The 18,735-nt window shown below is 34.3% G+C and overlaps 1 protein-coding gene across 2 annotated transcripts in view; it reads left to right on the forward strand.

The window, feature by feature from the left end:
- Window positions 1–18,735, forward strand: part of ACVR1 (activin A receptor type 1) — a 148,387-nt gene that overhangs the window by 122,876 nt on the left and 6,776 nt on the right. For both annotated transcript variants that reach the window (XM_074303404.1, XM_074303403.1), the window contains exons 8-9: window positions 1,128–1,403; window positions 7,076–7,273. In XM_074303404.1, coding sequence (XP_074159505.1) covers window positions 1,128–1,403; window positions 7,076–7,273 — 474 coding nt within the window. The remainder of the gene's footprint in view (window positions 1–1,127; window positions 1,404–7,075; window positions 7,274–18,735) is intronic.

Here is an 18,735-nt window from a genome sequence, read left to right on the forward strand (position 1 = left end):
AGCAGAGCTTGGAGTTCCTACTCAGCAGAGTTCCCTCAATCTTCTTGAACTCAGACTTCCATTCCCTGTGCTGTGAGGGAGGTGAAAGTTCCTGTGGTTGTGCTGAGACTACCTTTGCACCCAGCAAGCCCCAGGGCTCCCATCTTGTAACAATATAAGCAAGCAATACAGCTCCTACCCTCAAGGAACTCACGTTCTAATTCGGGGGAAGATAACCCATGACAAAAAGGAGTTAGAACTGGGGTTAGAGGAAAGAAGAGGGGAAGCTTTTGTAGTCAAAGTGCAAGAGTGGTGGTCAGAGGACTGATTGTGGGCAAGATGTGGCCAAAGATCACCTATAAGAGTCTGATGGGACTTCTTTTCCTTGCAGGGAAGTGAATTCAAGAAAATGGTGACAATATCATTGGATGGAGGAGGCATAATATGTTTGGAGTTGGGTGGCTAGAAATTTAGGTGGAGGCTTCATTCCAGTCAAAGGGGAGGGTGAATGGGTCACCTATCAGAGCTTAGTTTAGAGTTCATCCTGTTTATTTGCTTCATCTGGTCACATTTTAATTGTTTTTCAAAAACACATCTTTAAATATGTACCTCTGTGGTCCTGAAAATATTATGATATTTTTATTGCTGTTGTTATAAGAATTGAGTTATTCTAGCTAGAATTTACATAGGGTTTTAAAGTTTGCAGAATGCTTAACAAATATCTCATTAGTATCAACTAAACCTGATATTGTCTTCTAAGGAACTTATAATATTGTTAACAGAATTTTATTTCATTGTAAATTATGTCTTTTCAAGAAGGTTTTAAAAATCGAAACGATTATATCTTTCTATCACCTTTTTGGATGTTTATATTTCAGGGGAATTACAAAATTGAATTTTGATGAAGCTAATTTAAAATGATCTTTTTTTGTTATGGTCATTTGTTTATCTTTGATAAGTCTCTTTTTACTGATTAAATTATGCTTTGCAAATAATTAATAACCATTTGCTAAACATTTATTTTGTGTCAGGCACTGTGCTAAGTACTTATCTTGATGATTGTTCTTGGTGCTTCAAAAGAATTTAATGCAGAGCTTCCTTTGGTATCTTACCATTATTCTCATTTTCTCCCTATTTTCTTTCCTCAGGGTTCATTGCTTCAGATATGACATCAAGACACTCCAGTACGCAGTTGTGGTTAATTACACATTATCATGAAATGGGATCATTGTATGATTACCTACAGCTCACTACTCTGGATACAGTTAGCTGTCTTCGAATTGTGCTATCTATTGCTAGTGGTCTGGCACATTTGCACATAGAGATATTTGGAACTCAAGGGAAGCCAGCTATATCCCACCGGGATTTAAAGAGCAAAAATATCCTTGTTAAGAAGAATGGACAGTGCTGTATAGCAGATTTGGGTAACTTGTTCTTATTTGTTGAAACTATTTTTAAAGTTCCTAATACTTTCTTCTTTATCTTTGCAATACTTATTTTTTATTATTTAAAGAGCTATCACAAAATTTGACTTCCACTAGAGGGCACTGTTCTAAAATATTTTTTTATTATTATTTTAACACAAAAACTAAAAACTAAGTAGTAAGATCCCACCCTTTCAAACAAATACATTTTTGGAATTTGATTAATTTTTTATTGTTTTTCTGCTATTAATTATATTGTGGTTAAAAATTTGGACATTGTTTTTTCCCTTAAAACCTAGTATTTGTCAAATAATCATATTAGTCAAAATTGTATTTAATTCCAACCATTCAATAATTTCTCAGTAAATTCATTAAGCATATACAGCATTCTAGGCTCTGTCCTAGAGACTGAGGAAATGGTGAAATAAATGAAATGTTACTTATTCTAGGACTTTATTTTATTCTAACCAAGGGTAGATTAAGGCAAAGAATTGAGTTATTAAAATTTTGTATATATTAAAGGTAGTATTGGAAGAATCTAAATATCAATTTACTCGGCAGCTTGAAATCTAATTTCTAAGGTATATACTTAGTGACAACCTATGATTGTTTTTTTTGTTGTTGTTGTTTGTTTGTTTTTAAGAGATAGTTTAAAAGACTTTTGTGTGTGTGTGTGTGTGTGTGTGTTAATGTGAACCTGTTGGTTTATATAGACTCATTGTCAGTAATCAATTAACATTTTATTAAGCACCTTCTATTTGTCAGGCAATATGCTTAGATTTGGGGAAATAAAGAAAGGTAAAAGACAGTCTTTTCACTAACTAGGTATGGGGTGGGAGTGGGAGAGGGGAGAAAATGATGAGGAAACAGCATTGGAACTCTCCTATCAGAGGAAGAGAGGGTTCTTAGGTCTAGGGTAGTGATGAAGAGATGTGAATTTCAGAGCTTATTTCATTTTTCTGGAAGTTGAGTCACTAGAAACAATGGTGAGATCCAGGAAATCACCCCAGGAGGGAGATGAAGAAAATCTATCTTCATTGCCACCTGCCCTCTTTTCAGTATATAAATGAAAGACTTTGAGCCAGCTTTAATCCTGAAAATGAATGCTACTTTTATGAACTTGAACCTGTGATTTTATTGGAGAAGGAATATTTCACGAGAAACTTCTACCAAAACAGATGGACATTTTCTACATTGTAAAGCATTCTGAGAAAAAGTCCTTAGACTTCATCAGACTACCAAATAATGAAGTCCATGAGTATGCTTCTCAGCTTTAGCAAGACTTACTCAAATAAAAGTTCTCCTCATTGACCCCCCCAAAATGGGACCCCAAAAATCCCAATCACAAATCTCTTAGAATTTGTGTCAAGAAAGAAAGAACTTAATCCTTTGATCACACTTGTGAGTATTACTGGAATTGGAGCAGCCTCCATATCCAGTATATTCCCATCTCAAAACTGATGTGATTATTACAGAAAGAAAAATCCCAAACCCTGAGGAAACATGAATCTTTACAAGCATTAAAAACTTTTCATAATTCACCAAAAGTTGGGATCTGTTGAAGATCTACAGATTATCAGTAGTTAACCAAATGAAATGTCTCTCCTTCTAAAGCACTCTCTGAATGTAATGGAAACATTTCTGCATTAAACGACTGAAACCAGTACACAGAAGTACTTCTGCTACATTTTTAGGGTTTCTCTACACTTTTTGGGTTCTGAATAAGAAATTAAATTTTGCTTTATAAGTGGCAAGCTTATCAATATCTGCACAGTCCAAGAATAAAACCCTCATAATTTACTGTCTTGTTACAAAGTTGAATTTTATATCATGTATGTAACTCATTAAAGTATTCATAAGGATTTTTTGCAAAAAAAAAAGGAAAGATGTCCATGTCATAAAAAAAAGCTAAGAATCTCAGATCATAGAAGGTTATTTTGTTCCCCAGAAATTAGTCACATCTTCATAATAATCTACCCTAAGGTATGAATCTATATAAATTGTAACTTTTTTTTTTTACATTAGGAAAAAATTGAGTTTCAGATAATAATTATTCCAGATGTATAGTTCAAAATTATTAGCTGATTTTGGCTACTTTTTACTTTGAGAATTGAAATTCACAATAATGATAGCATAATCTGTCATTTTATTTGGGGTTGGAGGATCAAAGAAAATACTATTGCAGAGATAATTTACAATACTCCTTGTCCTGAACTAGTGTTCTTTTACTTCATGCAGGTAATTCTAGCTCATGGATGAGAATCATTAAGCCTGCGTCTGACTAGGGGACATTGAGAATGCAATAGATTGACTTGGATCTCTCACTTCTTCAAATTTCCCTCTCTGTTTTCCTTGCCCCTTCTTTCGCTCAGCTTTTCTTGCCTTTCTAGGTTTTTCTATTACTTTGCTTTACCAGCTCCCAGTATTTCAAAGCTTTAATAATTTGGATAACACATTAGGGTACAACATTAGGATAGGGCAGGTTTTGAAGTAATTCCTAGGACTGAATAAGTGAGAGAGAGTAGTAACAATAATACAATATTCTGCTTCTTTGGTGTTTACTTGAGAACAATCTCAAGAGTAGATGTCAAATCAGTTATACCCTAATGAAAAGGAAGATTGTTCATCTTTGCCCAGTAAATGAGCAAGTAAGATTTCAGTAATGAAATCATTACCTATTATATTACCCAAGTTCCTAGTAATATTTTTATTTCATTTTTAAATAATTGCAAAATTATTTGGAGGCTATAACTGCCTTATAATTCTTTTACAATACTAACTTTAAATTCGTAGTCATTTTGGACAGATTTACTTGATAGATGTATAACTTGTTTTTTAACCAATGCATTATAACATCCTTGCAAATGCTTTTAAAGTGTACTGTTGAACACTTTACAAGGACCTTTAGTCTGTTAAAACATGCTAAAGCCTTACACACAAAGAGAAGAATAAACAGTTCTGTGAACCAGAAGAAAATTTCAAAGGGTCATGATTGTTTGGAGTCTTGTGATAGACAGTAAAGACAGAGAAAACAAGTTGCTCATCTATTCTCTCTAGATTAAGGGTTACTTATCTTTTTTGTGTCATGGATCCCATTGGCATTCCAATGAAACCCCTTTTTCAGAGAAACATTTTCACATAAATTAAAATACATAGGATTACAAAAGAAGCCAATTATGTCAAAATTGTTGTCAGTTGTTTTTTCTTAAAGAACAAGTTCATAGGTCCAGGTTAAGACTTCTGCTCTTGATGGACACAAACAAATGAGTCTCTGTGTATGCACAGGGCTTCATAGTGAACTAGCAGTGCACTTTGATGAGGCAATTAAAGTCATAGAATCATTAAATTTTAAACTCAGGAGAAATCATCGAGGCCATCCAATATTTTAATTTTCCAGTCTAGGAAACTCAGTCCTCTTTTTAACTGAATTTGACATGTCACGACAACTGATTTCCTTTAAAACAGTTAGAGGGCCTTGCTTTTATTTAACAGAGAAATTATTTATATCCAAAATTCCAGTAGATATCAATGATAAAGTAACAAAGCTCAAGTGGCTTTCTCCCTTCCTTGAGTAGATCTCAGAGATCTCTAGATAGAGAAGGTTTAGTGAACTGAACTGAGAAAGTTCCTGATGGGTATATGATACTGAGTCCTTGTCAGAAGTCAACCTCCTTTCCCAGTGCCAGTTCTGTCAGCCCCATAGTTACAGTAGTCTTGGGATTGGGGCAATAAAAAGTCTTTCTTCAATAGGACTATTGGTCATACTCTTATTGCTACTCTTTCTTCCTTGTCCAGCTCTGGTAGAATCTCTGGGTCTCAATTCTACCTTTACTATCCCCCACACAGTAACATAAAATAAGATATACTTACAAGTGGAGGAATTTTGCAGCTCTTTTTCAGGTAAATAAGCTATAAACTGGGGCTGAGGTGAGGTATGAGAGGTTGTGTTTGTTGTTTTGGTTTAGTAACCAAGGAAATTATAGATATCTTAATTAGTGCTCTTCCAGAAGTGTAAAAGGCTCCTGGAAAGGCAGTTACTTGAAGTCACTTGAGGTTCTTAAGCAATGGCTAATGATCACTTTTTGAGTATCATGGGGAAAAATTTCAAGTTGGAAAATATGGCTTACCTAGTTTTCTTCAGTCTCTTGAGATTTTGTGATTATTTGGTCATCTTTCATGAAGAATTTGGGTAGTTATATGTATAAGATAGAAAATGATATTGCCCTATCTCCTTTTCCTCTGAAAGCTATGTATAAGATTAGATAGCTTAAAAAGGCAGTTAAATGGAGGGTTATTAAATAATTTCTAGCAAGCTTATAATAATTCATAAGAAAACTTAATATTCATCATATCTACCTTGTGATTTTTATTTTATTTTATTTATGGTGTGGCTAGTTTATAAGCTTGGAAAAGAACTCTGGAAGGGGGAAAGCTTCATAGTGGGATTATAAATCTGTGAAGGTTTATAAACCTGATTGGTGGCTTGCAAGGAGCTTGGATTTCATCATTTAGTTCTATCACTAGATTTTCCAGTTTACTAAAGCTGTAAGGATCTGCCTATGTGCACTTGCATATGTCCTCTGCATTAAATTGAGAGCTCGTCCCAGCAAATGCTCAGTGAGATGGTGGGAGGAAAAGCTCTCTGCAGCTGGTTTGCAGGATTCCTAAGGGAACATTCATCTATAGGAAATTTGAAGCATCTTGCAGCACTTCTTGTTAATTTAAACATTGCAGTATTTACTTCAAGACTTATTTTTTAATGAATACATGCATTGATGGGAATATTCAATTTAAAAAAAAAAAAACACCTGCTTCTGACTTCTTGCAAATAGTTTGACCAAAATAACTTATGGCACTAAAGGAAGTGCTTTAGTACAATTTAAAAGGAAAGTTTTGCTTTGAATGAGGGTCCAATTTAGATGCTTTCTGAACCATGAAGATTGAATGGAGTTGGGGTCCATTCTTGTATTTCTTATTATTACTCAGATGAGTGAGACTGCGCCTGTACCCTTTGAAGGTTGAAACAGTAGTTGGCTCACCATGGTAATGTTAGCCCTTTCTAACTGGTGTCAAGTTTCCTGAAGTTTTCCAAGCCACACAGTATTCTCCATTTAAATGTTTAGAGACATTAAATTAGAGTGGGTACCATAGTGTGGAATAGGAGCATGATTTGTCTCCTTGTAGGCCTCTTTGGGATGATTCCTAATATGACTGTCTTTCCTCAGGACTTAAAAAAAAGTCTATCTATCATCTATGTATCTTATTTCTATTTACCTATTTTCTCTCTTTATCTATCTGTCTGTCTATATATCTATCATCTAAATGCATGTAGCTCATTTTGGGTTAGAGTAGTACCTGGATATGGGATATATCCACCATTTATCTTTCTTGTTTTTTCCCCTCTAGCCATTTTTTATTGCTTTCCCTACCCTATCTCCACACCATAGTTTTCTTATTTTTAAGATTTTAGAAAGTTTCCCTACTGCTGTATCTATTCCTTAAAGTCCAACATAGACAGTTCTTCATATATCTTAGCAGTGACACCTCAGAACCACAAGATGGCATTTTGGGATGGGGGTTCATTGTTGTAATCACAAATGCTTTGGCAGCCACCCAAGAGCAGATGGGTATCCTTGAAATAGAAATGATTCTCATTCTATCTTTTGTTATAGGACTTGCAGTGATCCACTCCCAGACCAACAATCACCTAGATGTTGGAAACAACCCCCGTGTGGGTACCAAGCGCTACATGGCCCCTGAAGTCTTAGATGAAACTATCCAAGTGAACTGTTTTGACTCTTATAAAAGAGTTGACATTTGGGCCTTTGGACTGGTCCTGTGGGAGGTGGCCAGGCGAATGGTGAGCAATGGTAGGTACACTGTACATAGGCATAAAGAAAATCATGATCCATCATTGAATGAATGCCTAAAAAAGTTATAAATGTACAGAATAGATATACTCCTGGAAAGTTGCGATGAAAATGAAACCATGCTTTAAATGCACAAGTATTTTAAGAATATATAGCAAATATTTTTATAATTTAAACAAACATTTTTCTTTTGTATAAGCTTGAATTTTAATATATTTAATTTGGTTAAAGTTAAGTATACTCATTCTTAGGCCTTGAGGTATGTATATTAAAAGTCAACTGGAGTATATACTGTAAAGAATATTGGTTTTAGTGTAAGAAGTCTTAGGTTTGAATCTCAGGTCTGCTTAATATTTTTGTAACCTTGGGTCAACTACTCCTTTTTGGTGGTCTCAGTTTCCTCATTATCAAACTGGGTTTAGGCCTGATGAACTCTTCACATTCTTTCTAATTTCAAATCCTGTGATACTGATTTAGAATTTGCTCATACTTTTCCTCTAACTAACTTAAGTTCTTAAACCATATGTCATAAAGAATCTCATTAATATTTCTGAGAGCTAATTTTTTTGCTAATTTTGTTTTTACATCAGATTTTGTCAAAAGTTTTTGAGTTATTGAAATTGTTGATTTAAAAAAATATCAAACTGATCACTATTTATATTTAGATTCAAATCAAAGGCATATATTTTTATCTCCCATAAGGCTTAACAACTTGGTGCTTATTCAGTGAAGTAACTGCAGGGGTTTCTGGTCCTCTCTCACATGAAGAGTGATGTGCATTAGATACAAAATGTTTGGAGGAAATAGTTTTCTTTACAATGTGCTAATCTATCTCAATGGGCATTTCACTTTACTCATATAATTAATGATAATGATAGTAGTGATAAGTAATAATAATAATAACAACAATAACTGGCATTTATAATGTGTTTAGAGTTTGTAAAGCATTTTATGCATATTAAATCATTTGGTACTCTGAACATTCCTATGAAAAAGAAGCTATATTTTACAGATGAAAAAAGGAGACCTTGTTAATGACTTGCCAGTAGCCCCACAGCTGGTAAATGTCTGAGAGAGGGTTTGAATTCATGTCTTCATCTTTTATATGCAACAGTTTTCTACTGTTCCACCTACCTTAATCCAAAGAATGGGACACATTTTTGAGTATTTAGACATCACTTTTTAGGCTTTAAAAATAATATAAATTTCTTCTTACCTCCCCATTCCCCCATCAAATTATATTTGGTAATGGTAAATTTGGTAATGAGCATTTATTACTGCCCCATTATTTTCCAGGCACAAGATTTTAGAGATTCAAAGAAAATTAAAAAATAAAAAACATCACAATAACAAAAGTCTGGAGACCTTTGGCCTATCTTAGTTTGAATGGTGGTTGTAGAAAAACTTTAGTTGTTCTTTTGAGGAAAGTTTAAGTGGGGCAGTCTTTATTGTGTTAGAGCCAGAAAATAGACTAGTTAAGGCAAGCATGTTATGCTGACATACAAATTTCTAACTGGAAATCTGTCTAGTTTAAAGAAACTTATTTAGAGAATATTGGTTATGTCTATCAGATTAAATATAAATAACCAAGAATATTACTTGATAGCCTTGTTTTTTAATACAATTTTTTAAAAGGAAGTCTTGAAGATTTTCTTGGTAATTGGTGTTTCTCAATCAGTATTTGGAAGCTTTTGAGTTGCAATTCATGCCACTTAGGTGCCTTGAGAATTGTTTGCAATAAGGGCTTGTTTTGCTGATCTTTAAATTCTGAACTTTGTCTCTAATTGCACATTGACTAGATTTCCATTCCCTCTTCCCTCCAAATGATTTCTGAGTACCATTGGCACTGGAAATCCAATACCAATTCATTTGTCCTACTAGCGGGTTTGTTGAAACACATTCTGTGTCAGGTAAACTAACTCTCCTTAAGACTGTAAGGAAGTTGACATTTCCAAGACCAGCAGACTAGCTTTTCTAACTATTGATGATATTTATCCTTTAATCTATTTGAGCATTTGTTTTGGAAGCTTGATGGAAACGGTTTTGGATTTCTTGCTTTCTGTGAACTTGAGTCACTAACCCTACTCCTGTGGGACAAACAGAAACCCCAAACATATGAAGAGTTTTGTTATTGTGAATTCACATTATTCTGAAATTCAGGTCTTTGGATCTAGATAGCTTGAATTTTTAACATAAATTCAAACAGAATTTGTGTGATTGTTATGTTTTTTTATTATTGTTTTTTGAAGGGAAAGTGGGAAAAAAAGGTGTAGCCAACAGTTTCTCTTCCTTCATTTAGATTTCTTTTTTACACTCATATTTTTGTGGAATTCAGCATTGCCCATGATTCAATTTGTAAGGAAAAAAAAAAGAGAGAGCTCTTAAAGAGGTTATTTAAATTAAGCTATTGTATTTATTATAGTTTTATGGATAAGTTTTATGCAACCATAATACTCATTTAGTAATGATAATGTAAGGAGTAAGGATTTACTGGGCTTGTGATTTCATAGGTTTAGGGAACTCCTATGTGAGGAAATTCCTCCATTATTGTAAATGAGTACTTTCTCTGCAATTTATAATCCTAGAGAATTCTCTAGAATGTGGAAATTATAATAGTATAATAATAATTAACATTTATATGTTGATTTATGTCTTAGAATATATATCTATAGATATAGATAGATAACTTTATCTCATAAATGCCCTATAAGGAGGTGCTATTATTATCTCCATTTAATAGATAATGAAACTGATCAGGACTAAAAGATATGATTTGCCCAGGATTTCACAGTTAGTAACTTGATCTCAGGTTTTTCCCAATTATAAGTTCAGCATCCCACCTACTGTACTACAAAGTGCCACTTCAAATAAGTGTTCCTTCCTCATGACCCCGTGGTTCGTGCAGACATATAAACACACACACACACACACACACACACACTGAAAATTTTCAGCTTTATTATTTTTTTATTGAAGCTTTTTATTTTCAAAACATATGCAAGAATAATTTTTCAACATTGACCTTTGTGTTCCAATTCCTCCCCTTTCCCCCACCTCTTCCCTAGATGGCAAGTAATCCAATATATGTTAAACATGGTAAAAATGTATGTAAATCAAATATAGGCATACATATTTATGTAATTATCTTGCACAAAAAAAAACTGATCAAAAAGGAAGGAAAATGAGAAAGAAAATAAAGTGCCAGAAAACAACAAAAGAAGTGAAAATGCTATGTTGTGATCCACACTCAGTTCCCACAGTTTTCTCTCTGAGTGTAGATGGCTCTCTTCATCACAACATTATTAGAACTGGTCTGAATCATCTCATTGTTGAGAAAAGCTATGCATTGAAACGTTTATTATAGCTTTTTTTTTTTTAAACTTTTCTCTTTCAATTATAATTAAAATGGGAATTGAGGAAAGTTTGAGCTGGGAGATATTGGTTTGGGAGTCTTCTATCTCTGTAGAAGTGATAATTAAAGCCATATTATGTACATGAAGTTACCAATTAGTAAATTTTTAAGTACCTATCATGTGCTAGGCACTGTGCTAAACTCTAGGAGTAGAGTAAGCCAAAAGATTATTCCCACTCTCAAGGAACTCACAGCCTAATGGGTAAAATGGTAGGCAAACAGCTGTGTTTGACTAAGATTTTTACAGGATAAATTAGAAACAGAAGATATTAGCATTAAGGGGAATCAAAAACTAAAATATGGCCTTTAAGCTGGGATTTGGAGGAAGCTAGGGAATCCAGAGGGTGGAGATAAAGAGGGGTGAATTCTGGGGAGTGGGTTCAACCTATAAAAGTGCATACTCAGGAAAAGAAGTATATTATGTGGGACAAACCATAAGGAGGACAATATCACTGGATCATAGAATATGTACAAGGAATAGCTTGTCAGAATACTTTTAAAGGTAGCAAAAAACAACTGTGTTTAGAGTCATAGCCTATTCCATTATTAGGCACATCTTTCCTTGGAAGCTTTTCCTTTATATATTTTCCTCTCTCTATTTCCTCTCTTGAGTTTCTTGAATACATAAATGAAAACATGTTTATTAAGCATTTACTATGCCCTAAATACTGAGCTAATTATTGGTTAGTAAGGTAGATGTTAAGGCCAAGCAATACAGCTGCAATACAGCTGATGGTATACCAGAAAATGTCCCCTTTGAATGCTAAACAATACTAGGGTTAACTACAGAGGTCCATAGAATGTAATTTTTACCGATCAAATCAGTATGGATGGATATGGAAGTCAGGAAGGAATTTTCGAACTGAGCTTAATCTCACCCAAAAGGTTTGGCAAGACAGCTTAAGAAGGCAATGATATATCAGGCAAAGGAAAAGAGAAGATTAAGAAGGAAGAATATGGGCAAGGAGCATGAAAATTAACAAATAGGCCATTGGATTTAGCGGTTAGAGAGTTTGGTTTCACTATGGGAATGAAGATACAATCCAGTTTTACAGAATAGAGAATCACTTAAGAGAGAGAGTCCACAAGGGTTAACTATTTTTAAAAGTGATAATAAAAAGATTATTGGGGTTACTCTTCAAAAAATGAAAGAAAAAGGTGAGATATATGCTTAAAGACATTATGAGATTTAAAGGAAGAAAGTTGAGGAATTATCTAAATTTTAGTAAAATTATTTCATGTGAGTAACTGGAAAAGATGAAATTGGTACTTGGGAAGAGGTCTGGAGCACATTGTGGAGAATTAATACAGTAAGGTGTTTATAACACCTTTAGTAAGAAATCAATAAAACAGTTGCCAGGCAGTGGGGAGTGCCTAGTTAAGGGCTGCATAAGTTTTATAATGGATCCTGTCAGTATAATTTTATTCCTCCAAAAATATCCAGCTTCCTGTAAGTCAGAACAGAGGAAGCATATGGGAAGATTTAATTATCGTTAGCTTTTCCTTGGATTTAGAAGGTCAGGTTGAAGATTGAAGATTCAAGGTTGAAGAAAGGATTATTGATATAGTATGGAAGGGATGTCAGGATAAGGTTAATAGGCTATAAGGCTAAAAGGAAATCTAACACATTGGTGTCACTTTCTGAACTTATATAATAGAAACAATATCATGCCTAACCCCATGAAATTTAAATTAGTTTTTCCTTAAATGATATTGAAAATGTCCTTGTGACTTAACCCGATTAGGGGACTAAAGCTTTGCTTGGACTTTTGATATTTTCTAGTTGTCTGAGTACAAAGCAGCCAAGAGGAGCCCCAGGTGACTTCTGATGCTTAGCTGGTGGAAAACTAGACAGCTCAAACAGAAGAGTTTTACTTGGCTGAATGAATGAACTTTAAAATATCCTCAATGCCTGTTTTTGTTGAATATTCTTCTTCTCCTTCTCTAAATTAAATTCCTGATATTCTTCTAAATAAGTGTAGTCTAATCAGCACGCATTTAATAAATTCCATTTGGATATTGAAAGTGTTTAACTGTGCCTTCCAGTTTTTAGCCTTTGTACTAGATTGCTGCTGAAGAAACAGTACATGAGATAGGGAAGCTATATTTTTTTTTGCAGGTATGAAGAAATTTTAGCAGGTTGTGTGATTAGTCTCAGCAAATTTATTCTTACCTAAGCCAAATAGTCAATTCTAAAGTAGACAGATCAAAGGCCTTTCTAGGCTGTGTTCTTGTTTTCATTCTCCCGATATAATCAAGAAGCTCTTTCCATATCACTCCCAAACATAAAAAGAGTGGAAACTTGTTATGCAGATTTCTCTCCTACTTTCACCTACTCCTTTTGTTTTTGTCCATTTTTCATCAGCAAAGCATCACAGAAGGCACTAGTTCTCTGGCCTGCTTGATACTGTGACAAAGAAGTGATATTTCCCCCTTGATTCCTGCAAGGATCCTTTACTACCTTATAACTGGCATTAGTTGATTATTTATTTGATCATGCTTTGACTGAAACTCATGGGCTGTCTTTCCTAAGAATTTGTATTTTAAGCCATTTAAATCTCCAACTGTGGAATGAAACAAAAGGCATTTCATTAAACTCAAAAGATACTTATTAAGTTCATGCAAAAACCATTCTGGTTACACTAAGGAAAAATCTAAAGGGATTTTATCTTACATTAAATATATTTCAACCAACAGTTTGCTGTGGGGATGGAAAGAAAGATTTTTTTTTAGATATGCATAGTGGTCTTAGTATCTTCCCTTGACCCTAGAATTTAACCAGAGCCTGCTCTTAGAGACAGTACTCTAAAAGGATGCAGATCACACCCTTGCCCATCTGGTGCAATGCTTCTTACTGACTTTCCCTGTTTGTCATGAAAGTTCATCTACCATCGTCAAAGCCTTCTTTGCTTCTCACCGACATTGTCAGGTTGATTAAATCATTTTGAGTTTTTTTGAGATGGAGGAGAAATAGACTAGTATTAAGCCTTTACCTACCAGCCTCTCTTAATACAACTTATAGTGTGATTCAAGAAGCATTTATTATGTATTTACTCTGTGCTGAATTCTGTGTTAAATGATGGGGGAGAAAATATTTCATAGAAGACATATGTGTACACACGCGCATGTGTGTGTATAAATAATAAATATATACATTCTATCTATCTTTCTTTCATCTATCCATATATCTATAACCAGGTTTGATAAGGAAGACATAAACATTGAGTATAAAGGTTAACAGAGTTCCTATATAATGCAATAATAATTTCAGATAAAATCATTGATAAGTTAAGTGCTACTTTTGGTCATTCAATTTTAGTAGTTGGAAAAAGGAGAAGGATTTTAATAGGAAAATAACATTTCACTATTAGTATGAAAATAATTTTAAGTTCACAGACCCCAAGAAAGAAAGAGTTTCCAGGATTCTGAGGGGTCCCCAGACCTTCTGGCATAGTAACTAGAGAACTGGTCTTAAAGCCAGGAAAATCTGATTCAAACCCAGCTTTTGTCACTTCTGGTCTGTGTGATTCTGTGTAAGTCACTTAACCTCTCACTGCCTTCCTTGGTAATTTTAAGATTTAAGAATCTTAAGAAGAAGTTGCTAAAAAAAGTTTCCTTCTCCAAGAGTTCTATACACCAGTGAAATCATAAGAACAGCCTATACTCTTTCTCTTCTTCCCTAGTAATAAGTGGTGGCCAGAAGTATACAAGTTGTTATTTTTTGACCCATACAGTTTACAATCTGATTATTATCTCTTTCTAAACTTCTTTTTATGAGACTTAGTTCTTCTATTGGCTTCTACATCACGCTAATTCATAGTCATTTCCTTCTTTCCTCAAGGAATTTAATTTTTTTTTTTTTTTTGGAGGCTGAAGTTAAGTGACTTGCCCAGGGTCACACAGCTAGGAAGTGTCAAGTGTCTGAGACCAAATTTGAACTCGGGTCCTCCTGAATTCAAGGCTGGTTCTCTAACCACTGCATCACCTAGCTGCCCCAAGGAATTTAAATTCTAAAGAAAACAAAACAAAAGTAAAAAGATCTGAAAAGTGCTTTTGGGGTGAGAAAAGATAAGAAAATTGTTCACAGTGTCTGGAGATGATCTAGTTAGAATTAAACATGGCCAAAATGAGTAATTCCTAAAATGGAGATTCTGGGGAAAAAATTATCAGAAAAGGAAGTCTAAGGGTGGAGTCCATGTCAAAGAAATATTGTGGGGAGAAGATGGAGAACTGGGAGATATTTATCTGGAATAGGAATTAGGTTATTTGCATACATAATACTCTAAAGTTTGCAAAGTACTTTACATCAGTCTTTTGAGGTAAGCATTGTAGGTATTTATTATCCCCATTTTATAGAGAGTTGGCTTTGGCATAAGGGCTTGTGAAAAAACATTTCTAATTAACCTTTGATTCTGCCTGAGAACTGCTTGTCCTTCCCATTCCCCAGCACAATGAGTTGAGTTATGGAAACCATGACAACTCTTATTTCCTCTTCAGCAAGTTACTATCCAATATGTTACACTGGTTTAGCTCAATCATGTTTCATTTTTCAAAATACCCAATTGAAGGAAAGACTTGTGCCAGGAACATTCCATTTAAAGTATTTAGAGTACCTATTTTGGTTCATTCAATTATTTATACTTGGTGGTAAACATTCAGCTATAGGAATTAGGTTCAAAGTCACCATAACCTTAATACAAATTGGAGGACAGAATTGCCTGTGATTTTGAAATAAGATATGTGGATTTTATGTAGCCATGAGTGACATTCTGAAACCTGCCCTAGGGAAATAATAAAAATATCATAGTCATATAGTCAGTCATCAATCGTTTATTAAGTATCTGCAATGTTTTAGACACTGTGCTAAGGACTGGGATATGAAAAGAGGCAAAAACAAAGCAGTCAATCTCTGCTTTCAGGAACTTACAGCCTAATGGAGGGAAACATCATGCAGACAACCATGGCCAAACAAAATATAGACAGGTAAATCAGGAGGTGATCTCAGGAGAAAGACACTAGCTTTTTCTTAGAAAGTAGGTAGGATTTTCACTGTGACTCAAAGGAAACTGGGGAAGCCATAAGATAGAGATAAATAGGGAGAGCATTCCAAGCATGGAGAATAGCCAGTGAAAATGAAGAGACATGAAAACTCCAGAGATAGGAAGTATTGTGTTTGAGAAACAGCAAAGAGGCCACAGTTGCTGTGCTGCAGGATACTGAGAAGGAAGTAAGATTTTAAATGATTAGAAAGGTGGGAAGGGTTATAAGAACCTTTGAAAGCCAAATTGAGGATTTTAATATTTGATCCTGGAATCAGGGAACCATTGTTGTGTGTGAAAAGGGAGCCATTGTTGTTTATATAGTACTTCTTTTATTTGATCTTTTCAACAAGTCTGTGAAGTAGTCATTGCAAGAAGTATTATTGAGAGAAAGCTGAGGATCAGAGTAGTGATCTATTTAAAGCTCCATTGCTTATATTTCTGTCAGTAAATTAATAAACAGTTATTAAATATTCCTTATGTGACAGGGATGTAAACAAAGGCAAAAATATACCCTCCAATCTGAAGGAACTCACATTCTGATATTAATGATAGAATCCAGCATGTACCTTGCCTGGCAGGTAGCAGAATAGAATGCCTCCTGTAGGTAGTTATGTTCGGGGTAATTTCATAGCGTATGATTCTTTGGATCCTGTCTCACCAGTGTCACCAGTGAGGCAATGGTTCTCAACAGAGACATGATATGAATCATTTCTCTCTCCATCTGTTTAGTGAAGACATTACTGTAATACCCATTGGGTTCTTAGAGGCAGAATGAGTAAAGAAAGCTCATTATTTTGATGTACCTTACCATCATACAACTCTTCAGCTGAGTAAAGACTTCAGGATAATTAAGCCCAATACATTTTAATAGTAACTTAATTATCTTTAACTTTGTTTTTAAGAAGATGTCTTGCCTAGGTAAATGCATCCATAGTTTATAAAAACCATAGAGAAACAAACAAAAGTCAGCCAATTATAGTAGCTGATTGTCACTGATATTATTTTGTGAGGAATGGGATATTTATTCATTTTTTATAATGATATTTTTCCTTGTCCTTCTTGTTCAGATTTTAAAATGTGAAAAATGTCAGCACATCCTAGTAAACATTCAACAGTTGCTTTTCTAGCAATCAATTAAATTAATAGATGGTTTTTTTCCCCAGAATGTTTTTATTTCCTTTCCTGGCAATTTCAGTAACTCTCAATGCATTACTATCTCCTTCCACAGATAGTTGTTATACTTTCACTTTAAGCTATACTTCTTTTTTCCATTTTACAGACATTCTATTTTTTTTAACTATTTCAGCTATATTTAGTTGTCAAGAAATAGAGATGTCCTTTGGAGGGATAAAAAAGATGCAATAGAGGGGGGCTAAAAAATAGAGGTAATGTGGGTAATTGAAATCCATATATAATTCCACATATAATAGTCCTGCTCTTACCTTCTAGCCTTTGCCCCAAAATATCCAAATGAATAGGAGAATTATTTGTAGTTCACTTTCTTCCCTCTTGGGGAGATCTTGATGACCTCTGTCTGAATAGAACCAAGAGGGAAAACCACGAAGGACAATGAAGAAAAATAGACCAATAACTTCACCAGCTGATTATTCAGTCTGTGAAAAATTGGGAGTGATTGTGTGTATTTGATTTTAAAACTGCTGTTGAATGTGACTCCTAAAGATCCCAGGAGTATTCTGGGTCTTGCCTCTCTTAAAGTTACTTATTTTAAAAAAAACCTTTAAAAACAATATTGGTAATAGTTTCTTTTTACACTCTCACACACTTCAATATGATGACAAAACATATAAACACACAAATGAGACAATTTCTTGTGATGAAAATGGTTGCCCAATGTGACTCAAGTGGGATAAGGAAAATAAAATGCAATTTCAGCCCAAATCCAAAGCCATGCTTTTCATGAGCTCTTTTTATTTTATACATTGTACTCACATACTGAAAGCCTTCTCAGAAAGCTCCTGACATCTGGAGCTAATAATATTTAATGTGCCAGCTGCTGTAGATAAATATAATAGGATCATTGGTATGTTCTGGGTACACTGCCTGGAAGGTACATTAAGGTTTTCATCATACAAGAAGCCTTTATTTAACTGTAAGCTTGAATAAAGAGAGTTTTAAATGATCTATGTCCTTGGTTTCTCTGCCATCTTTTTCTAGGACATATACATCCAAATCAGCAATGAAGAATTGGAGAAAAGTCCTTTAGAGCTACTCAGGTTCTGTTGCTCTGGCAACAAGATAAGGAATAGGTCTAGATTTGTTTTTCATTGTTAACTGCCCCTCAGTCCCTGGGTTCAATCTTGAGCTTTCTGTCCATGTCACTTAAGGAGATTGCTAGGAATACCTTGACAATATTGTCTTGCCAAAAAGGGAGGCTGTAACTTGGGTTTCATTTAAATCATTCCCCCTCTTGCTGTTGTGGAGAGACCTTTGGGACATAAGTCAACCTTGTGTGGTCTAAGCCAATTCTTCACTAATAGTTAAGTAAGTAACTTAATTAAATTAAAATTTGAGTAAGACACATTACTTCATCTCTTTGGATTAAGCATTCAAACATCTCAAATGAAAGAATCTATGACCCTGAAAATATAACCTTTGATTAAGAAATCTTTGGTATTCCATTTCTTCATATAAGTTAAAAATGAACAAAACTATTTTATTGTGTAGTTTATTGAAACTTTTGTAGTGCTTTAACTCCTGTTTAACTCATCAGCCTTGGAGGTAGGACATCTGCTATGAGGGAAGAGACAGAAAAAGACAGAGACAGAGACACAGAGGGAGATAAGGAGATGTGTCTAGAGATGTCAAGCTCTTGGTTCTAGAAGGAACAAGGTCAACAGTACTTTATCTTAGAAAGACTAGTCTTTTTACTAACTGATAATGTTTTGTCCTGGTTTTGTTTTCCATGGTAGAGAAGCAAATTGAAATAATCAACTGTTCAATATTAGGAGAAGAGGGAACTAGCAAGAGTAGTTAACTTATTTACAAGT

Source organism: Sminthopsis crassicaudata, chromosome 3, assembly GCF_048593235.1.
Source record: "Sminthopsis crassicaudata isolate SCR6 chromosome 3, ASM4859323v1, whole genome shotgun sequence".
NCBI lineage: Eukaryota > Metazoa > Chordata > Mammalia > Dasyuromorphia > Dasyuridae > Sminthopsis > Sminthopsis crassicaudata.